The following is a 23,457-nucleotide window of genomic DNA, read 5'->3' as shown; positions in this document are numbered from 1 at the left end:
AAATTGATACTATTCACATTTTGCAAAATATTTTACAAGTAAACAAGGCCCGATGAAAACGATATTGTAGCATGCCATGTAGGACGAGGGATAAACTTGAGCCCGAAAGAAAGCCGTCTATCTCCTTGCGAGTGGTACTAGATGAAACACAATTTTGTGGCAAGCCACGTAGGACGAGGGGTAAGGTTGAGCGCAAAAGAAAATTTTAAGGTCTGAATCGACTACTTCCATAGTTTATGGGTAGCCCACAAATAAAGTTTGAGCAGTGAAAACCCCTTCGATAGTCTCGGCTATTCCGCCAGAAAAAAAAAAAACTAAAAACATGCTGCGGTTTATGTGGTTTATGTCGCCACAAATAAAGGAGCAACCAGTGTCAAAAAAATAATAATAATAAAGGAGCAACCTAAAAAGAAGTATCATTGCACCACACAGAAAATAAGATTAAGATTCACAAGAAGATGAAATAAATCAAGCAAGTAGCTGTCTATCACAGGTTATATTGCTAGTGCATCTACCAAGTCCTGTCACACACCAAAATTCAGTTAGACCCGTATATAAGAGGCACATGGTACATAGCCTCTTGTATATAAGCCAAGGAACAAGAATTTCTCCTAAGCCTGAAAAAGGTATAGGGGAAGAGAAGAATTAGCAGCGACGTGAGCACTACCACAAACAAATAGAGCCTCCACATCTATGCAGAAATCCAATCCACCCATCTTATCTTAACATACTGACAGAATTATCAGCAGAATCAAAAAGAAACTCCTGACATGTTGATCCTGAATTCTTGATATGCAGACAGTTATTTTTGGTTAACCAAATCAGCACCACTGACATATCTAGCAACAAATGAGATCAATCTGAATGGGGCACCAATGATTGGGGCGTCGGAAAATGGAACCTCATCTATCTCATCAGCTGCTCCCGGTTGCTGTGGGTCATCCTCATGAATCTCTATATCATCCAATGGAACTGGAACGATTTCTTCACTTGGTCTTGGTCCATCAAATCGATGCTCATTGACACTGACATCAACATGACCTTGAACAATGCTATTGCTGGTGCCTATTTCTGGAAGCTGGATTGATGCTTCCTCTGGATAATTACTAGCATAGGCATTGCTGGGAATATCGTAGATTTGACCATAGCTGTTATCAGGATTAATTTGCACTGAACTGCCCAAACCTCTCTCAGCAATCAGTTTGTTACCCTGCAGGAAGAAACAATTGTTTTGTGCAACCAGTTACTACTTGCATATACGAGTAAATAAGTTCTCAATAGAGATGCAAATGATTAGATCCTAATCCATCATAAAGAATACATATGCTAAAGAACTAACTACAATATCCATACTTGATATTATGTCAAGTTGGCATACAAACATGAGTTGAACATTCCTTCTGATCGAACAAGAGTAAATAATAATCTATTACAAATAAATCATAATCCCTTAATTCATGCCATCATAAGATTACTTCCTTTGTGCCCAATCCTTGTGTTTCTTCTTTATATATGCCAACCCACCTTTTGCTAGGAATGACTCTCCTCCCATGTGGCCATGCCCATGGGAGTAAGAAGTAATTTGGTACAGTAAACATTCGATGACAGGGCAATATCTATGTATACTAAACTGTGAAAGGAAAGAAACACTAAAATAATTTAACCTAAAAAATCATTTACTTTGCTTATCACCTCGGAAAACCCAATTGTCTGTTGCTGAAGTGGTGAATTGGCAAAATCCACTTGATCCATCACCTTATTATCAGGGACAGGGAACTGCATTACAATTTTTATTACATTCTAGAATATGAACATTAAGATCACTTGTGTAGGAATAGATATATTAGGTAGCAGATAGCAAGAATCAAAAGGTCAAACATGCAGCCATAATGGAACAATTCAGAACTGCCACTAAAATACAGTGCATAACCTTTGCCTTTTCAATCATTGAGGCTTCACTAGGAGCACACTTTGCTTCAAGTGCTTGTAGTCTTGAATCAAGTTCATCTATTTTTTGTACCAACATCTGATTCTCCTCAGAAGTATTGTTTGAAGCATCCTCCAACATCTTCACCTGCCAGGCTTTGTTATTAAATGGTAATATCAGAGGATAGAACTAACATCATGTCTACTACAAATGACATTCAATGGCTAAAGTGCCAAATTTGACATGTTCACATTCTGGCAAATAAACCATGAGAGCAAGAGAACTTTAAGTACATGATGCAGCACGTTGAAATATAAATTAAACAGAAATTCAGATTACTTGATACACCAAAGCTACTGGTACCCATATTCAGTAGTTCACTGGGTTTTTTTTTCCCCCTCAACTAGGTATCCACTGGCCAGAAGTGCACAACCAACTCTATACAAACACAGAATGAATAAGTTTTTTAAAAAACTTGTACCTGTACCAACAGGGCTTTATTTGTTTCCTCCAGCCCACTTAATCTTTCTTTAAGCAAAGCCTGAAGAAAATCAGTATACATCAGCCAAAGAAAGAAAGAAAAAAAAAGATTAGTCTTCAAATCAGTGCAGAATCTCAAGCAAAAAACTAGTAATCCAGATGTTACCTCTTGATGAGTTAAGGTGTCATTGATGTTGTCTATGCGCCTGACTTTGTCATCCAAAACTTCCTACATGGAATCAGGGAATACAGACTTATACAATAGCATGTAACTCCCTACAAGAGCTGTGTTTGTGTTTGAGAAAGAAAAAACAGCTAATACACTAGCCTTTATTCCTTTAATATGGTATCTGAGTTGAATAGTTTGATGGCGGCAGCTTAAAAAGTTATCTCGTCATTTTGGTGTTCCAATATCATCAGGAGAACAGAAGGTTCTACATTGTCTTTAACTCCTTTTCAGTGCATAATATGTAGTGAGTACAATTACAGATCTACCTATAACTGAGGCTGAGGTCTTTATAGGAATTTTATACTTGCACCAAGGGCCATGACCCTTGATGCCCTATGTACAACTCTACCCTGGAATCCCAGTCACTGGAATCAGGCAAGATTGGCACAGTGACAAATATGTCCACTCAAGTATTGAAATCAGCTGAAGAAACATTAAATTTAAATACCTCCTTCTTAATCAGCACATCATAACCACTCTGTAGACTATTCACTTTTCCTTCCAAAAGGACCTGCAGATCAGAATGACGAAAATTTTAGACGGACAAATTTCGAGTCATTCATCTTGCCAGCAACCTTGCCAAAACAAAGAAAACTGCAATTGATCAAATCACAGGATTGTTTGCGTCCAGCACACAAAGTACACCTCATTTTGAGCATGGCAACCCACTTCGCTATGTAATTTTTCGAGTTCACCCTCCATGATGCTCTGCAGGAGAAGGACAATGAAGGAATAAAACAATATTTCTTATGTGATGGTTCTAGCACTTGAATATGCATGTGCCCGGAACTCATCAAACTACTTTGATATGCATGTGTGATGTGTCATATCCTGTATACAGAACACGGTGCATGACCCAGAAATTAACAGGGCCTAAAGAGCAAGAGAATGACATTGGTGCCCTCCGGTTTTTTTTTTTGGGGGGGGGGGGGGGGGGGGGTGTAAGACTGGGAGTGCAACATGAAGAAACTAGACCCAGATACCTCAGAATTGTATAATGACTTATACTAAGGGAAAGGTTCATGAGTAAGTCTAAAAATGTTTTATATCTGGGGTACTCTATAGCAGTAGAACTTTGTAAATTGGAAAATGGTAGGTTCAAATATGCTTCAGATAGATCTTTTCCATTGCTGCTATGAGAGCAGGTAGACACAGCGTTGGGAGTTGTAATTGAGAAAGTTAATGCAAACATAGAATGGTGAATACATTTGTAACAAATAAAAGCTTCAGAAAAGAAAAGATAAGCAAAAAACAGTTTTTTTAAATCATGCCCATATATGCATACCACTTTTTGAAGCCATAAACTCTTTTCATTCTCCAACTGCTTTATCGTCTCATGTAATTTATCCTGCATTGCAATACTTTATTGTCTGCTTGACTCATTTAGAGAAGTGTGGAACAAAAATAAAGTCACATGATCAACATAAATATACAACTATTGAACTAATACTGTGAAGGTACTATATATTATCAATTCAAGTGCTGATAAAATTCACAAGAATTTTAAGAAAATGAAAAGAGATAGCGCACTTGCAGTTTCAGGAACCAACAAACCACTCACGAGTTTTGCTTCATAAAGTCTGTGCATGTCAAGCTCCACACTAGACTCTGACAGTCCAACACTCCTCTGATCTGCAGGGACTGCATTGCTGGCCTTGTGATTCTCCTGTGTCATCATAGGTTCATTGTTCTGATAGCATGCAATACCCTCTCCAATGGAGGATGTAGTTTCATAAGCAGTTGTGCCATTATGATCTGCCAGTAGATTTGGCTGGTGATTCTTGTACTGAGGAACTCCCTCTCCAACACTGGACATGGCATCATCTGCATCATAACCTTTATGATGATCTGTTGGGGCTGGCTCGTGATTGTGGTGCTGGGGAGCAGCTTCCCCAGCATTGGATGTGACATCAGCAGCATTCTTCCCTTGGTTTCCCTTCTTCTTCTTGTTCCTCTTCTTTTTGGAATCCATCTATCTTTGCACAGCTCAGCCCTTCAACAAATCCATGTATTGATGAATACAGATAAAAGAATATATATTTCAGCTACATTTTGATGAATGGAGTGTTTGATCAGCAAAATTAAATATGTTAAATGCAGGTCCAATGTTTTGAGTGCATGTGGTGATTGGAAAAAAAAACAGCTAGCTTATTCACACATCTTGAAACTTCATGAGATCATAAATCATGCAAATTTCCCTGTTGCAGTAAACTACGACGTCTCTCTATGATGAATGCCTTGAAGGGGAAATAAAAGCAACAGCAGACTCTCTTATTCAACTATCCCAGAAAAACCCTGCAAACGAAACCAAAAAAATCCTAACACACCACCAAACACTTTAAATTATAAGTGATTTCAACGAAGATTCTCCTTTCCCCATCACCCGTGCTCGCGAACATGCGTAAGCAACGCGAATTCGTAGTCACAACCAGACGACACACGGCTGCCTTGCACGTTTAAGGATCTAACTCGACGAATTTGTGCACATATAAAAACTAAAATTTTGCAGACCACACAGTTAACAAGTAATCGAAGCCAGAACCGCGATGAGAGTTAAATTGCTATATAAGATTCGCTGCCAAGTATTGGGAAATGCCTGTGGAGCAAGAGAACTAACCCTAGAAATGGCTGCCGCAGTCGCCGCCGCTTCTGCCTGGCTCCAATCGGCGGAGGGTGGGGGATCTGGGGCTGGCGAGTGGAGTAGCGGGGGGATTAAAATTAGCTGGGAGGGTTGATTTCAGGGGGAAGCGTGCGCCTGCTGTTTGATTAATGGGACAATCGTGGAACTGCCCTTATTTTGAAGCTCAATTTCTCGTTTGCCCCTATTATTTAAACTTTGCTCGTTTGCCCCTGTTTTTTCAAAACGAAGCCAGCAGTTGCCCCATCCAGTTAAGTCCACTTAACGGTGTTAAGTTTGACTGAAAAGACCAAAATACCCTTGGCTGAAAATTGCTCATTTGCCCCTGTTTTGGAACACATGAGCACTTGCACTACAGAGAAGCACACATGTGCACGTATATTCAACAATTGACAATATATATTTCTCAACATATGAAGAGGGATCCAAATAAGGTTTATAGCATACCAAATTGTCCCAAATATAAAACCAATAGTTGCATCATCAACAACGTAACTAAGCATACCAAAATAAAGTCACTACATGGAAGTGTATGTGTTCATGTCATACATGGCCTAGCACATACGCATCCAAAATAAAGTCACCACATCCACTAATTATTACATATCCCAAGTGGTCAGTTTTACACATTGAGCAATGCAACAAGCCTTCCTCCTCTGCCTCGGCCTCCTCTTCCTCTTCCTCTTCCTCTCCCTCTCCCCCTTCCAGTTGGTGGTCTTCCTCCTCCAACATTTGTGGCAGCAGCACTTTGAAAAAAATGTAGTGAGCATGGATTGTGGGCATGAACATGTTCAAAGTAAATAAAAAGTGACCTACTTGGTTGTTTCAGTATGTGATGAACTTTCACCTAGTCCACTTGTCCCAACTTGTGGTCCTCCAATATTACTTGCAGCATCACTTGTTTTGAGATGGTGAATAATGCATTAGGTTGGTTGTTCAAATCATTAAAAATAGTAAACAAGTACACATGGGATGACTTACTTGGATGAACCGGTAGTATTAGGGTCATTGCTCTCCACCTCAGATGCATTACCATGTGTTGCTCTCATCTTTTGCTCCCTTGCAGTCGGCCCCCCTTGGCACTTCTTTGCTGTATGTCCTTCTTCACCACATTCAGAGCACCTCTTTCTTTTCCTAGCACCTGGTTCATCTGATGCCTTAATCCTACTTTTCCTAGGCCTGCCAGGCTTTCTTCTCAACTTAGGTTTATGGATTTTGTATCCAGGATCAACACGTGGCCAAAAATGCTTTGATGGCATTGGATTGAACACAGGTGCATATGCCTTTCTCAGCTTCTCAACAGAGTAGTAATCATGGACAAATTCATCCATTTGCACATCTCTACTAATCTTTGCTATGAAAGCCAGAGCATGTTTACATGGCTTTCCACTCACTTGCCACAACTTACAACTGCATGTCTTCTGCTCCAAATTAACTGCATACCTGTAAGCTGATCCTGATGATGTTGGTGCAGTAACTTCAGCTGTGTTGTTCCCACATTTCAAGACCTCATATCCCTTGATAGCTTTGCTTTCATCAATTAGATCTTTTGTTATTGTAGGGATTATGGGGCCCTCCAATGACATAGCAATTTTCCTGCAAACTTCAAATTTGGATATGATCTTCTGCCTAATCATATCAATCATCTCTAGAATCTGCAAGTCTTTACAATTTCTAATCCAGTTGTTGAAAGATTCAGAGATATTATTATTGATGTAGTCTACCTTGCAGTAATTTGAAAACTTGCTTCTAGTCCACAAGTATGGATGATGCTCATCCAAGTAAGCAATTGCTGCTGGACTCTTTTCCATGATTCTTGCCATGTGCCAATTGTACTTCTCTAGAGTGCAAGCCTTGGCAGCCGGCCACATGTTATAAGTGAACACATCACCAGAGTAATGCTTCTTGAAATTCTTCCACAAATGTCTCATACATTCTCTATGTTCAACACCTGGGTATACATCCTTCACAGCCTCACCTAGTCCTTTGCATGCATCTGTGCTGATAGCCAAACCTGTAGGTGTACCAATAGCAGCCTTCATGTTCTGGATGAACCAAGTCCAACTTTCAGTGGATTCAGTCTCAATGACACCATAGGCAACTGGAAAAAGGCTATTATTTCCATCTATAGCAACAGCAGATGCCAATTGACCTCTAGACCTTCCTGTCAAATGGGTAGCATCTATAGCAATATAGGGTCTGCATCCTTCAAGGAAACCATCAATGCAAGGTTTCAGTGCCACAAAGAATCTCCTAAAACAGACATTGCCTCCATGAACTTCAGCATCCATCTCAACAATGCTTCCTGGGGCTGATTTTAGTAGCTCAACTCTATATGTGGGCAGCAAGTCATAACTGTCATCCCACTTACCAAAAATCATGTCTAGAGCCTTCTCCTTGCCCCTGTGTACCATATGGTAAGGAACCTCAAAACCATACCTTGCCTTCAGCTTCTTTGTCAACTCCTTAGCACACAATGTTGGGTCCTCTTGTAAGAACTCAACAACCCTATCAGCAACCCAGTTTTTTCCTGCCATTGTGTCACCACAATGATTCACTGAACCACACTTGCTATTGTGCGGCGGACCGTTCAGCTTCACCTGCATGGGAAATAAGCTCTCAATAATCAATCAAAAGATAAAGTCAAAAGGAAAAAACAACCCAAATAAGATATAAAGAATTGTTATACCTTGCATCCAACATATTTTCCTGCCTTGCTAGTATTTGCAAAGAAAGTCCACTGACAGCCTGTTTCATTAGCTCTCAAGCACTTAGCTCTAAATCGCTCTAGATCTTTCTTCACAGTACGATAAGCATAGTCATTCAAGATTGCATGTTGGGTCAACGCAGATTTGCACTCCTTCACATCACGGAAAATACAACCAACATCAACACTTGGAGCATCAACATCATAAGAGAAAAAAGGTTCATCATCATTGTCATCATCAACAAACATTTCATGAGAAGGATCATAATCAATGTCAGAGCAATTAGAGTCAGAAAATGTATCTAATTCAGAATCAGAAGATGCAGCCAAATCAGAGTCATAACTGCTATCACTCAGTACATCATAAGAGACTTTACTATCCACCTTCTTGTCTTTCTTGGTAGGCTGAGTAGGCTGAGTGCACTGTTTTTGATCTATGAAAGGATCCAAATCAATAGGAGCAGTACTTGGAAGGCTCCTAACAGTAGGGTGAAGCCTGCGCTTAGTGGGTGAGCATTGCAATGGTCCTTCAAAATTTTTTATTTCAGCAGAAATGCAAGCTTCCCCCTTGTCTTTATTGTCCTCAAACCATTCTTGAAGTTGTTCATTGCTTTCAATCTCAATAGAACCATCCTGAAACCACTCAGAAAGCTGTTCCTCCAATGCCCTTGACAGAGATATGTATTGCCTTGAACCCCAAATAAAACTTTCAGCAATGAAATTTACTACTTCCAGAAAAGTACATGCACTTCTGTCAACAAATGTGGACAAGGTTTCATTGTGTCTATAACACTTTGGACCACAATCGGGCATACTCCAGTGTGCCCGAACCAAAACAACAAGTTTAATTTGGTTTTTATTTGACCTACAAATCATAGCAAGGAAACTCAATGCTCATCCTACAGCCTGACCGAGCAGCCATGAACGCAGAAACGATGGAGGACAAGAAATTTACCCAATCGGCTCCATGTCGCAGCGCCCCTGTTCCTGCGCGCCCTCCTCCTGCAGCCCGCTGCCCACGCGAGGCCGCGCCGTGCCTGCCCGTGCCTGCCGCGCCGTGCGCCCGCGCTTGCCCGTACCTGCCGCCGCGCCGTGCCTGCCGCCCGCCCGCGCGTGGCCGTGCCGTGCGCCCGCGCGTGGCCGCGCCCGCCCGCGCCGGGTCGCCGCGCCCGCCCGCGCGTGGCCGCCCCGTGCGCCCGCGCCGGGTCGCCGCGAGGCCGCGAGTCGCTTTCGTCGCGAGCGAACCCTAGCACAACAGCCCCAGTCGCTCTCGTTCGCGAGACCGAAAGGATAAGGGGCAGCCGCGAGCGAACGAACGGGAACGAAAGGATAAGGGGTATTCTGGTCTTCTTTTCCTTTTTATTTTTTCTCAAAAAAATTTTTTGGCATAAATGTTTCACCAACTAACGGATGGAGAAAAGAGGGGCAAACGCTGGCTTCGTTTTGAAAAAACAGGGGCAAACGAGCAAAGTTTAAATAATAGGGGCAAACGAGAAATTGAGCTTCAAAATAAGGGCAGTTCCACAATTGTCCCTTGATTAATTGGTGGGGATCTGCGTCGGTGTGAGGACGGGTTGCCGGAAGCGCAACGCCCGGTGGCGTGTCGCTGCGCTCGTGATCCTTGTAATGGGCCTCGCTCTGTTCTTTCACAGGCCAGACTGGGCTGCTTGGCTCTGCAGCTCCTCCTTGGGCCTTAGGCCCATTTGCAGCGTTGTATTTTTCCAGCCTCACATGTCTTGTATTTTAAAAAAATGAACCAACAATGATAATGTTGGTATAAAATAGAAAAAAGTAAAAGCAGAAATTCCTTGCATATATTATCTACAGTAGAAAGAAAAAGAAAAAAAACATAACAACAACACTACACGAGAAACTTTACGATCTGTCGGTGAGCAACAACAAAGCTTCTTTTTTCTTGAGTAAAGTCTACCACCGGTCTCTAAACTTATACCGTCGTGTCATTCCGGTCTCTAAACTCACAAATCGTTCGTCTAGGTCCTCGAACTTGTTCGTCTATGCCATCTCGGTCTCTAAACTTGTTTAGCTGTATCATTCCGGTCCTTAAACTTAGAAATCATCCATTTAGGTTATCGAATTTGTTCAGCTGTGTCATCCCTGTCTCTAAACTTGTTTTTGAATCTCATTTGGGTCAAAACAAAGCGATCTAAAAACTCTATATCAAAAATAATTTATAACTTTTTTATATGAACTCGAATGAAGACAAACTTTATACCAAAGTTATAGTGCTAAGCACAATGTACAACTCCGTAGTTGAAAAGTTTTTTTATTTGAAGTCATTTAGTATTATAAATATTAATTTTAAATTTTAAATTTCAAAATCTATAAATTTATAAAAAATATTTTGTGACCCTAAACGATTTTAATTTAAAAACTTTTCAACTGAAGTATAGATCGCGTTGCTGCCTACAATTTTGATATAAAGTTTATCTTTATTTGAGTTCATATGACAAAATGAAAAGACCTTGATGTCGCCGAGGAGGCCTAGAGGGGGGGTTGAATAGGCCTGCAAAAATTCTGCTCAAACAAAAACTAAAGCTCAGGGCGGCACTGCCTCCCTTTGAGGGCGGCACTGCCTTCCTGCAACCGTGTGTCCAAATGAGCCCAAACTTGGTGAAGAAGTACTAGAGGTATCCAATGACAAATCTACAAAGTTTCAACTCAAAACTCTATCAGATTAGAGGGCGGCACTGCCGGCCTGCGCAGGAGGAACTTAGTACAATTCAAAATCCAACCAAGGAAATTTAGATCAGGTAAATTTCCCAGCTTCCTGCAAGTATGTTAGTCACTGAATAGTAGTTATACGTAGCAGAACAAGTACCACCAAGTAGATTGGCCACAAACCAAACAATCACCTCAACAACAATATTGCAAGAATATAAATCAGCACACAATATTTATCCCGTGGTTCGGCGTCGCCACTAAGGCTGGCCTAAGTCCACGTTGTTGAAGTATCCACAAAAGGATTGGCTTGCCACCAAGGCTTGCCTTGCCCTCGTTCTCAAATCAAGAGAATGAACTCTTGAGGTGAGGGGTGATTTCACTAGCTGCAAGAGAGTCTTACAAACTGTCCCGCTGCTCACCACAAGCACGGGAGCTCGCCGGACGACGCCTAGCCGTCTAGGAGGCTTCACCTCCAAGAGTAACAAATGCACAACGAAGATCGACGAAGCCCAGCAAGTGCTCAAGGTTAGGATTGCTCTAATCTACTCTCTAACACTTAATCACACAGCCCCAACACTAAATTGTGCACTAAGCACTTCACTCTCACAAAGAGAGGGTTGGGGAGAGGCTTTGGAATGGCTTTGGAAAGTCTGAAGCATCAGCAGCACGACCAGAAGCAGTGGGATGGGTATATATACTCATCCCACTCAAACTAGCCGTTAGGATTCAAAAACTAGCCGTTGTGACTGTACAGGGGTGGCACTGCCGCCCATCAAGTGCGGCACTGCCGCCCTTGTAAAAACAGCACAGGTCACCTTACGGAAAAAGGCATAACGTTTTACTCCGAACTCCGTTTGCAGTGATCTTGGACTTTTCGGAAAGCTTGTTTCAAGGGCTATCCAACCCTACAGAGAACAAGCTCCAAGATCAACTTGTGCAGGTGCAGTGCTAAGTGTTTTCTCTCAAGTTAGCACTTGGGTTTAGTTAGTTTGAGCACTTGAGACTTGTCTATCGTTCGTATTGCATCCCCCTTGATAGTACGACATACCTATACTCAAGAACAAAAGAATATAACCAATTTAACCACTTGATTCTTCAATGTCTTCATATGCCATTTCTTCTCAATATTACTCCATAAAGGGTTGCAATCAACTTTGTCTCCTTTTCTTGAGCAAACACACCTTGAGCATGTGACTTGACCCATTTCAACACATATGAGTTCACCTCCCTGGCTTCAAGTCACTTCTACTAAAGATTTGATCCTCAACACAATATGACTCCTCATAGCTTGATTAGTTCCTCGACTCAATGCAAGTACTCTCTTCTTCACCTTAGCCATGGTACCTCGGTCCTTAAGCCGTCGCTTATCCCTTCACCTCCGCTTAGTCCCTCGAAGCCCTTTTCTTGCTATCTTCACCTTATCAAGCCATACTCAAGTCATATCACATTAAGTATCCATTGAATAATCATTTCTTCAATATTGTGATCCTTGCTTGAATATCTTCTAGATATAAATATTGAGATCAATCAAGCTTCAGTTTGACTCACATAGAGACATATATGGATCAACAACAATATGGTCAAGCCAATTTACAGTTCCTTATATCCTCTCTATTTTGGCTTGACACTCAATACTCACTTCAATCTTGATCTTCATACTTCTAGCTTGATCAAACCTAGTTCACTATCAAGCTCTTCTTGTTCATGAAAAGCAAGTCATTGTAGAGACCAATCCAAGAACATCAACTCATGTCTCTTTTGCCATTTGTCAAATATGCTTACTTTCTCATGATGTTATGATATCCCACAGCATATAACCCATTCCATAGATCTTATTTGCATTCTTGTCTTTTGCTTGACCTAGATTGTTTCCATAATCCTTTAATACAACAATATACAATTTGGCCTTCATTTCAACACTATGTGGCATATCATCAAGTTTGCCTGCTTGTTGAGCCTTGAACATACTTGTTAATACACAATCCACAAGTATGTGCAATAGACTCAATATCCTGTTCAACACTTAGCAAACTTATTAGACCTTTAATCATGTTGTCATTCAATTCACCAAAACCCACAAAGGGCTAGATGCACTTTCACAAAATTATGACTTATTTTTCAATATAAAGTTTTTAGATTCGTCCTGTTTTGACCCATGAGACTTAAAAACAAATTTATGGGCCGAGATGACACAACTGAACAAGTTTGAGGACTTATATGGGAAATTTTTATGTTTATAGACTAGGATGACGCTACCGAATAAGTTTAGATACCTAAACCGTCGTTGCAAGTTTAAAAACCGGTATGACACATCCAAATAAGTTTAGAGACCGCTGACTTTACTCTTTTTTTTCTTTCTCTCCAAACAATCGATTTGTGTCCCCCGAAATATTAGTAGCAGGGAGTATACTAGTACTACACTAGTAGAAGGTGCTGTTTGTTTCCGCTTCAGTCGTGGCGGTGGCAGCAAGCCGCCAATGCAAGAATAATTTCATCCGTCTTTTATTAATTATCGTTCTCATTTCTTAAAATAACTTCGGCTAAATCTAAGTAAAAAAGTTTATAATATATAATTATTATATTATATAAATTGTTGAATCTATTTTCATAATATAAACTTACTGGCATGTAAATTAACAACGACAAATATTCAAAGACAGTGTAGTGTGTATGTGGTTGCGGTCACCGCGATTCTATGGGGTTGTTGGGCCTTACCGGACGGGGTTCTCCAGGGTTCGATTGACTCCTTTTTTTTTTTCGTGTGTTGGGCCGTTGGGGAATCTGAGCCGTGGGCACTGGTTTCATTCCGCTCAGGCAGCTTCACGACCCAAGAAACTACCCACAGAAGCGCCGCCGCCTCCCTAAACCCTTGCCAGTCTCGTCTCCCTCCCCGCCCCCGGCAGCGGCGGCAAGGCCTACCGCCGCAAACCCTCTACCCCAGCCTCAGCGAACAAAAGAAGAAGTTAAGTAGGAGGCCGGAGCCCTAGGTAGCCCCATGGCTCCGGCGGACGGCGGCGGCGAGCAGGCGCACAAGGCGCACCGCCAACACAAGTCTGGCGCCAAGGCGCGGAAGAAGAAGGGCAAGGGCAAGGGCGACGGCGGCGATGACGCCGGGGGCCAGCAGAAGAACCCTAAGGTACGATGCAGATTCGAGCAAGCTCGTGATTGGTGTCCGTGGAATGACCTGCTCGGGCGACATGGGTCTTGAAGCCTTGTTTTTTCTAATCAAACTACCTTTCCATTCTTTCAGGCTTTTGCATTTCAGTCAGCAGCGAAGGCCAAGCGTCTGCAAGCTCGATCAGCTGAGATTGAACAACGGCGTCTCCATGTCCCAATTATGGACCGTTCCATTGGTGAACCTCCTCCTTTTGTTGTTGTAGTTCAAGGACCTCCACAGGTACGCTCTGCATTTTGCACAGATTGATTGTTAATGTTCTGTCTCTTATCATCGCTTCGCCTCAAATTCATTAGGTTGGGAAGTCACTATTGATAAAATGTCTGGTAAAACACTACACCAAACAAAACTTACCAGAAGTTCGTGGTCCCATCACTGTTGTATCAGGTTAAGGAACCCTTTGCATATTGTACATTGAAAATCAAAATTTAATGGAATAATGCTAGATTTTTTGTGAAGATAATAAGCTTATGGTTTGTTTGTTGGATGCAGGCAAAAGCAGGAGGGTACAGTTCGTGGAGTGTCCAAATGATATCAATGGAATGATTGATGCTGCTAAAATAGCTGATCTCGCTTTATTGCTCATTGATGGAAGCTATGGATTTGAAATGGTGTGTTGTCATATTTCTATTTTCAAATTGTTACCAGTTTACTATGTAGCTCTGTTAAGTTTTCTAGCAAACACGTGTAGAAGAGTTTAAATAACCTCTCTTTCTCTCTAAACGTACCTTAGAAGATCTTCTGATGTGACTTCTTACCTATGTTTGGCTGATATTCTACTATGATGATATATTTCGTTCTTTTTTTATGACCTAGTATTCAACAGTGTTATCCCACATGTACGATGGTGTTGACTTTAAATTATACTGATGAGTGCAACTGACATTGCTGTATTGGACTATAAATTGCCATACAATTGATTTTTTTTATTAATATGTTTTCTTGGACTAATGGTATGTAAATGAATCCTTGTTCCCAGGATACATTTGAGTTTCTTAATATCATGCAAGTCCATGGATTCCCCAAGGTGATGGGAGTGCTCACACATCTTGATAAATTTAAAGATGTGAAGAAACTCAGGAAAACTAAGCAGCGCCTTAAACATCGATTCTGGGCCGAGATAAAGGAGGGAGCAAAATTATTCTACTTGTCTGGTTTGATTCATGGAAAGTAAGTTGCCATTTCCTCTCATATTGTTAACTTTCTATTTAATTAACTGGAACATCAATCCACATGCTTGTATCAGTTTGCACCAGATTTAGCTCACAGCTAAGCATATTATATATTATAAAGATTTTTTATGGCTTTTTCTCATGGTGCAGCTTCACGATGCAATTTTGTATTTACCTGCTGAGTGTGATGAACCTTTTTGCTTAGACCTATGACCATTTGGCATATAAATTTCATGCAGATACACCAAAAGAGAAGTCCATAATCTTGCAAGATTCATCTCTGTAATCAAACCTATCCCATTGAGTTGGCGTATGGCTCATCCTTATTTGTTAGTTGATAGATTTGAGGATGTCACCCCTACAGAAAGTGTGCGCTTGAACAGAAAGTGTGACAGAACAATAACATTGTACGGTTACCTCCGTGGCTGTAATATGAAAAGAGGGACCAAGGTACACATGTGTTCCTTAAATGATCAGTGTAGCTTGATGTTGAGTTAGCGTGTTACTTTGTGCTTTGAAGTTCCAACAAACAGCTTTATAGTGTTACATTTTTCATATGATTGCACTTGTATTATATTAAGAAGCACAAAAATTTGTACAGGTGCATATCACAGGGGCAGGTGATTTCAGCTTGTCTGGGGTGACGGGTTTGGCTGATCCTTGCCCTTTGCCATCATCTGCAAAGAAGAGAGGATTGCGTGACAAGGAAAAACTGTTCTATGCGCCAATGTCTGGTCTTGGGGATTTACTTTATGACAAGGATGCAGTTTATATTAATATCAATGATCATCTTGTTCAGTTTTCAAAGAGTGATGAAAATGATGCACCCGAAAAGCAAGGTAGGCCTAGGTTATAGGTTATGCATACCTAATGCCGAGTCCCTTGTTCATTCATTGCATTATCGCTTTTGGAGTTTCTTGTAGTATGCTTATTCATCCTAATTAATGTCGTTTTTTTCCTGTGTTCATTACCTTAGCTAGTGTGCTATTCAGATGAATATCTTGGCTTTGAATTATTTATGATGCTGGATAACAAAATGCTGGTTGTTGTGTACATGATTTTTGGTACTTGATCCTCCCTATCGTATATTTGTTGTTTGTCAATCATTCCATTTGTTCCACCTATATCGATACATTTAGAATGTGAACTGTTAGAATGGGAACCTTTTTTTGGCAGATCTATGGTACAATATGAACCTTTTAAAGCATAACTGTTTGTGCACTTATTCTGGAATTGGATTAACTTCAGCTTTGCATCTGGATTCCTGCCCTTAATCGTTACTTCAGTCTGTGCTTAGCCGCTTATGCCTTTCTTAATTTTATTTATGTTGGACTGCTGGTCTTTCATTTTACAGGGAAAGGTAAAGATGTCGGCGTGGCCCTGGTAAAAACACTTCAAAACACGAGATACTCCCTTGATGAAAAGTTGGAACAAAGTTTTATAAATTTCTTTGGTGGGCGTCCTGCTGCTCAATCCAAAGACAGTGATGCTGAAGGCAATGTCATCTCTGCAAGCCAGGATGATCAGGGTGACACAAACTTGCAGCAAGTAGATGACGGTAACAATAGCAATGCAGTCACCATGGAGAGAAATGAACATTCTGAAGGCTCTAGTGATAGCGAAGAGGATAATGATGATATTCAGCTGAGGGATCGTGATGTTGAATTGAGGGAAGAAGTAGAAATTTGCAATGGAAGAGTGAGGCGAAAAGCTGTGTCTGCTAATTTTCTAGATGACGTTGATGATGAGGTCTATTGTTTTCCCTTATTTCCTTGTCATGGATATTTTTTCTTGTCTCAGACTCTATTGCATGTCAGTTTATGATCCTTGTCCTTTAGAGCATGGTTTTCACTATATTATATGCATATGTTTGTAACCCAAGCCAGGAAATGTACATAGTCCAGGTTGGGAAGTCTATTAGTTCATGCGTAAACTGATTCTTTTAGTGCTTGCATATTATTTCATGAATCCTTTGTTTACTTAACAGGGTACTGATGAAGATGGCGATGATGAGGAGGATTCTGGTGATGACCAGTTGTCTGGGGATTCTGTATCAGCAGATGATAGTGGAGAAGCTAGTGATTCAGGTACTATATTCACAGATTCACATGAGTATCTTGGTTGCTGCACCGATCTATGATACAGATTGTTGTTAATTTCTTTGCTCAAACAACTATCTTTGCATATTAAAGTGATATCATTTTTTTTCTGTTTTTGCATCTTTTTTTTTTTCTGTTTTAGAGGATGAAATTGAGAACACTTCAAAATGGAAAGAATCCCTACTTGCAAGAACACAGTCCCGACGGAGTGCTAATTTGATGCAACTTGTCTATGGACTACCTTCAACAAAGCTAGGCGGTGGTGCGCTAGAAGAAAATGATGATGGTGAAGCCAATAGCTCAGATGACGAATTTTTCATACCAAAAGGACAAAAGGTGCATATTCGTTGCACGCATGACTCATGTGCCCAATACAATTTATAGTACTCCATCCCAAATTATAAGTCATTCCAAGAATCTTGGAGAGTCAAAGTATCTCAATTATATGATAACATAATAACATTTATGATACCATCTAAGTATCATTAGGTTCTTCATTAGTTATATTTTCATAGTAATATATATTTGATGTCATAAACCTTTCTAATTTTTTTATAATGTTGGTCAAACTTGAAATGCTTTGACTCTCCAAGATTCTTGGAATGACTTATAAATTGGGATGGAGTATATTTTTGGTATGATAACCTATCATATAAGTTAACCTGTGCCACTTTCAATGAGTTGATTGGTTTGTAGAGTTCTCTAGAGTAGGGACATTTATAAACCACCTTTACCCTTTCGTTGTACTGTTCTTGTTATATGTTGGTGGGGGTGGGGGCAGCAGTGAGGGGTGAAGGATCAGCCATTTCCCCTTTTTCTATATGTTATGTGAATCTGTGATGCAGTACCTGATGTAATGCGTATTGCTGACAGTTGCAACAGTTGACTCTTGTTTGTTATAGGTTTATAGAACATAAATGTGTTGTTTTTATGGTTTGCAGCAAGCAAAGAATGAATCACCAAGCTTTGAGGATATTGATGCTGAGGATTGCTCCAAGTTTTTCAAAGCAGAGCTAAGAGATTGGTCTAATGAAGATCTCATCAAAAGCATCCGTGATCGTTTTGTGACTGGAAATTGGTCAAAAGCTGCTTTAAGAGGACAGGATGCAGATGAAAATGGAGAGGATGGTGAGGAAATATATGGTGATTTTGAAGATCTTGAAACTGGTGAGGTACATATGAGCCAGGCAGTTGAAGATGCAGAAAGGAAAGATGATCCAGAAGTTGAAGAAAGAAGACTTAAGAAGCTTGCACTAAGAGCAAAATTTGATGCACAATATCCTTAATATATGGTCCATGTTTATTACCTTTTCATTTCATTCTCCACTTACAATCATATTGAGAAGAAAAGGGCACTGTTACTCTGTTTTTTTTTTCATTTTCAGTTTTCTTGGTGTTCTTTTGTTTCGCTTATGCGAAAAAATAAAAAATCTCTACCTGGTCTATTTACTTTGACTGGATACTTTTATTCCTTTATCTCTCTTAAGTACCTTTTCTATCTTCTCCTTTGATTCTTTGACTGAGACTTACATATGATGGTTCTGAGCTATCCGATGACGAAGTTGATGATGTTAAGAAGAAATCCAGACAGGAACAGTCTAACGGAGGGGGCTATTTTGACAAAGTATTATCATAATGCCCTTTGCCTAGTTGCTTCTTTTGAGGTTCTTCACTTCGTATCTTGGTACTAATTAGCTTTTGAACATTCAGCTAAAGGAGGAAATGGAACTTCGCAAGCAAATGAATATGTCCGAGCTCAATGACCTTGACGAAGAGACTCGAGTAGACATTGAAGGATTCAGGACTGGTACTTATGTCAGGTTAGAAGTACATGGTGTGCCATTTGAGCTTGTTGAGCATTTTAATCCTTGCCACCCCATTCTTGTTGGGGGTATTGGCCTTGGTGAGGAGAACACGGGATTCATGCAGGTCTGTTTCTTTGGTCCTATTTGCTGTGCTCTGTAATTCATTTAAATAATTGACATACTAGAATTGTGATTGTGTTTCCATATCAAATTCTCTGTCGATCCATGAAAAATAAGGTGGCATGCATCTCTCTGCATTCACATTCACCTATCTGGGCTAGATCTTTTTCCTTCTGATGCTGTGGGCTGGGATAGTTGCTAGTGATCATTACTCATTAGTTTTTTTTTATTTGTCAATCAATCTATGGTGTACCTTCATAATAATATTATTTGTATCCTCCATGTTTGGTGGGTATTGCCTTTGAATCAGAACAAGGAAAAGGACATCTAGGATTTACAGATAAAGGCATAAGAGCTGTTGCAATTGCATAACAAATACAGCTGTATGTTCAGTTATAAGTGCCCCACTTGTATAACAAATAGGATTCACTTCTCAAATATAAAAAGTTCATCCCCTAAGGGAAAGCCTCCCCTGAGGCATTGCATTAAGAAGAAGATTGTCTTCATAGTTGAGAAAAGACCAAGACAGCGAGGACGCACCTGTGGCCGTGTATAATGCTACAACCATAACTCCATAAGTGGACCATCCATTTCACTGAAATCACGCTACAACCTTTAGATTGCACATCTTCTTCCCTACTTCTGTGCTACATGCAGTCATGCACATTCCTCACTTCTCAAAAATATGTGTATTGTACAACCTTCGTAATGCAAGATGTTTATTGTTGTTACAGCATTGTATTCTCTTAGTACGACTGTTCAAATGTATGTTTCTGAATTGCTGTTCATGATTCACATGTACCTTATTTATTCATCATGTAGGCTAGTTTGAAGCGCCATAGGTGGCACAGGAAAGTTCTGAAGACAAAGGATCCAATCATAGTTTCAATTGGATGGAGGCGATTCCAAACAACCCCTGTGTATGCAATAGAGGATCGGAATGGTCGACACCGCATGCTGAAGTATACGCCTGAGCATATGCATTGCTTTGCTATGTTTTGGGGACCACTTGCTCCACCAAAGAGTGGTGTATTAGCAGTCCAGAATCTTTCTAACAATCAGGTAGATTTAATGATCTGTACATTAGTCTATACATGATTTAGTGATCTTAAATTTTAGAACTTCCTCACACGAATGCCATGTATAATCTTTTCTACTTTGTTTTTTGGCACTTCTCTCTTTTGTTACTTTGAAATGAATCACTATGATTCTAGTTGACGGAACTACTGTGATAACAGCCTGTTGTAACAACTTGTTCATAGCTCAACAAAACAAAAGTCCACAGTTGTGCTGATGTTAAATGTCGACTCTGCCCCAGATGCCATTTTTATGTTTCACAACTCATTTATTTGAAAAAAAAGGTCAATGACTATAGAGAGAATGAGAGATACTGAAGCTTGTAAAGAGAGCTGAGTTTTAGTGGGTGATGTGTTTATAGTGTTTGGTTTAATGAGAACTAGGATTGAGTAAGCCACATCAATGTTGTCCTTTCAACGTGTAACTCAGGACCCCATGTCAAATTACTTTTGGTTAATTTGCTTTCTCTCTCTCTTTTGGTTATAATCATTTTATGTCCTTAGACTGATATACTTTGCAACAATGCTTACACATCTTCGCAGGTGCCATTTAGGATAACTGCAACAGGATGGGTTCAAGAATTCAACAATACTGCCAGAATTGTGAAGAAGATCAAGCTCACAGGCACACCATGCAAGATATTTAAGAAGACTGCACTAATCAAAGGGATGTTCACATCTGATTTAGAGGTTGCTAGGTTTGAAGGTGCTGCCATTCGGACTGTAAGTGGAATCCGAGGACAGGTTAAAAAGGTAATGAGTAAAATGCAAGGTTGCTAGCTTTGATAATTTATCATGGTTATAAGTGTAACTGTTTAACTGTAAGCACGCAAATAATTTCTTGTTCATTACAGGCAGCAAAGATTGAGCCAGGAGACATGTTGAAGAGAAAAGGGGAAAATACAGAAGGAATCGCAAGATGCACATTTGAGGACAGAATTCTTATGAGTGACATTGTTTTCCTGCGTGCCTGGGTTAATGTTGAAGTTCCCACGTACTGTAACCCTGTGACCACTGCTCTGCAACCTAGAGAGCAGACCTGGCAAGGCATGAGAACAACTGCTGAGTTGCGGAGGGAACACAATATCCCTACCCCACACAACAAGGACTCAGTTTACAAGGTTCTGAGCCTTTACTAGTTTTCTCATAACACTATTGCATGTTTGTTGTCTGATATGGTATTATCTCCACTTCGCAGCCTATTGAGCGGAAACCACGGAAGTTCAATCCTGTTGAGATCCCTGCAAAGCTGCAACAGTTACTTCCTTTTAAATCTAAGCCTAAGGATACACCTAAGCAGAAGAAAGTATCAGTTGAAAACAGGGTGCCAGTAATCATGCAACCTAGTGAGAAGAAGACACATGCAGCTATACAACAGCTAAGGCTGATAAAACAAGAGAAGGTAATGCCTCAAGCACACAGCTGCCAGTTCCATTGTCACCATTATTCTGCTTCTTGCTCATGATTCTCTTGTATACTTGCAGGCAAAGAAGAAGAAAAATAAGGAACAACAGAAGAAAAAAGCATATGAGGCAGAGAAAGCCAAGACCGAGCTACTTACGAAGAAACGACAGAGGGAAGAGAGGCGTGAGAGATATCGGGAAGAAGATAAGCAAAAGAAGCGTGCACGCAGATGAGTCCTATGAGGCGAACAAGGGATTTGTGCACCAGGGCGAAGAAGGGATTTGTGCACCAGGAACCCTGCAGCAACCAGGGCATGTTCTCTTCTGCAGAACATGCGCCACTATGTTTCTTAGTTGATAGCTGGTGAGTTCTGAAAGGTGCAATACCCATCTGGGCCGGAGTCACATGGCAAGATCATAATCAGGGCCTGAATTCAGCTTACCTGCACTACTCTAGGCGGAGAAGGGCAAAGTTAGGTTGGTCATGAAGTTATGTATCGTTCGCCCTAACGTGGAATATTGTCTGAATGTTAGGCAAACACATGTGGTCTTTAGCTCCCAAATAAACTGGGAATCACAATTTGGAGTGTATACTACCACAGGATCCGAAAGTTCTTGTGTAGCTGCGATACTCTGCTGTCGACGTTTCCTTACTGCTACTATTTTTTTACATGTCACATTAGCTTTGTCTATCTTTGACTAATCATTTTAGAACCTTATAGTTCCAAAACATATGACATATATATTATAGTGAACCTAAGAATATAACTCTTATTACATGAATCTATGTAGGGTTTTTTTTAATCAGTGATCAAAGATGTAAATATTAAACTTACGACATATGCGAAAAAGAACCGAAGGGAGTAGCAGCATGTTCTTTTAGCTCTGTTGTCTGCGACTCTGCGTCCTTAGACGATGGTGCAAGTTTGCATTAAACGAGTACATGCACAAGAAATTGAACTATATCGTGTGGTAGATGTCGACGTTTCGTTACTGGTACCGACTGACGAGGACATGTCTTCGGCAATTAGTATGGAGCATGTGCTTTTAGCTCTGTTGTCTGCGTCCTAAACGATGGTGCAAGTTTGCAGCAAACGAGTACATGCATAAGAAAGTGACTATAGCGTGTAGCTGTGATACTCTGCTGTCGACGTTTCGTTACTGCTACTGGCATCGTTTGGCAATTAGTATGTAGCATGTGCTTTTAGCTATGTTGTCTGCATGTAACGATGGTGCAAGTTCGCAGCAAACGAGTACGTACATGCATAAAAAAGTGAACTGATATATCGGTGTGAGGGTGTGTTTGAATGGCTCCATCTCTTTCATTTTGACTGGGTGAATCATTTTGACTAGGGCCTTGTTTAGTTCACCCCAAAAATATTTTTTTTTTCAAGATTCTCTATCACATCAAATCTTAGGGCACATGCATGAAGCATTAGATATAGACGAAAATAAAAATTAATTGCACAGTTTGCCTGTAAATCACGAGATGAATCTTTGAGTCTAGTTAGTCCATGATTTGATAATATTTGTCAAATAAAAACGAAAATACTACAGTGCCGAAATCCAAAATCTTTTCGGAACTTAACAAGGCCTAGGTGAATATGATAAGTAAGGCTCTATTTGGTTCCTGTTGATTTCTTTTAACTCACATTCCATCGAATATTTGGACATATACATGGGATACTAAATATATATTATTTACAAAAACTAAAAACACAGCTAGAGAATAATTTGGAAGAAGAATTTTTTGAGACTAATTAGTACATGATTACACACTAATTATCAAACAAAACGAAATACTAGAGTACCTGTTGAATTTTAACACCCCAATCAAATGGTAAGTTTGTTCGGTTGTCTGTTAAGTGAATTTAGCAGTCTGCATGAGTGGATATAAAATTACGCCTTCATACTGTCCTGATGGAGATGCTATTGGGATGGCTC

The 23,457-nt window shown here is 40.3% G+C and overlaps 4 protein-coding genes across 6 annotated transcripts; 2 read left to right on the top strand and 2 right to left on the bottom strand.

Annotated features, from left to right (window-relative positions):
* Positions 437-5,435, bottom strand: LOC8083667. Of its 3 annotated transcripts, none has more exons than XM_021456552.1 (10): positions 5,254-5,434; positions 4,198-4,629; positions 3,922-3,984; positions 3,282-3,344; positions 3,085-3,147; positions 2,574-2,636; positions 2,409-2,468; positions 1,931-2,074; positions 1,681-1,776; positions 437-1,210 (listed from the first exon to the last, which is right to left on the bottom strand). In XM_021456552.1, the coding sequence occupies exons 2-10, from the start codon at positions 4,606-4,608 to the stop codon at positions 803-805; spliced, it is 1,371 nt and encodes a 456-aa protein (XP_021312227.1). In that variant the 5' UTR covers positions 4,609-4,629; positions 5,254-5,434; the 3' UTR covers positions 437-802. The 3 variants fall into 3 exon arrangements, with proteins under 3 accessions (XP_021312227.1, XP_021312231.1, XP_021312232.1); XM_021456556.1 differs by having other exon boundaries at positions 1,693-1,776; positions 5,254-5,433; XM_021456557.1 differs by lacking the exon at positions 1,681-1,776 and having other exon boundaries at positions 5,254-5,435.
* LOC8082349 lies at positions 6,252-8,903 on the bottom strand. Its single transcript, XM_021452859.1, has 3 exons — positions 8,893-8,903; positions 7,964-8,732; positions 6,252-7,874 (listed from the first exon to the last, which is right to left on the bottom strand). The coding sequence occupies exons 1-3, from the start codon at positions 8,901-8,903 to the stop codon at positions 6,252-6,254; spliced, it is 2,403 nt and encodes an 800-aa protein (XP_021308534.1).
* Positions 8,902-9,231, top strand: LOC110432436 (translation initiation factor IF-2-like). Its single transcript, XM_021452851.1, has one exon. It carries the CDS (start codon positions 8,902-8,904, stop codon positions 9,229-9,231), a length of 330 nt encoding a protein of 109 aa, XP_021308526.1.
* LOC8082348 (ribosome biogenesis protein BMS1 homolog) lies at positions 13,495-22,203 on the top strand. The gene is given in 17 exon segments (XM_021456508.1): positions 13,495-14,060; positions 14,135-14,225; positions 14,331-14,449; positions 14,818-15,008; positions 15,250-15,460; positions 15,612-15,849; positions 16,365-16,759; positions 16,998-17,097; positions 17,252-17,445; positions 18,051-18,385; positions 18,640-18,733; positions 18,820-19,038; positions 19,857-20,096; positions 20,654-20,863; positions 20,965-21,231; positions 21,309-21,512; positions 21,595-22,203. Coding segments are annotated over 17 exon segments (3,663 nt in total). The 5' UTR covers positions 13,495-13,658; the 3' UTR covers positions 21,748-22,203.

The sequence above is a fragment of the Sorghum bicolor genome, chromosome 1 (assembly GCF_000003195.3).
Source record: "Sorghum bicolor cultivar BTx623 chromosome 1, Sorghum_bicolor_NCBIv3, whole genome shotgun sequence".
Lineage (NCBI taxonomy): Eukaryota > Viridiplantae > Streptophyta > Magnoliopsida > Poales > Poaceae > Sorghum > Sorghum bicolor.
This window is presented reverse-complemented; position numbering and strand designations above follow the sequence as displayed.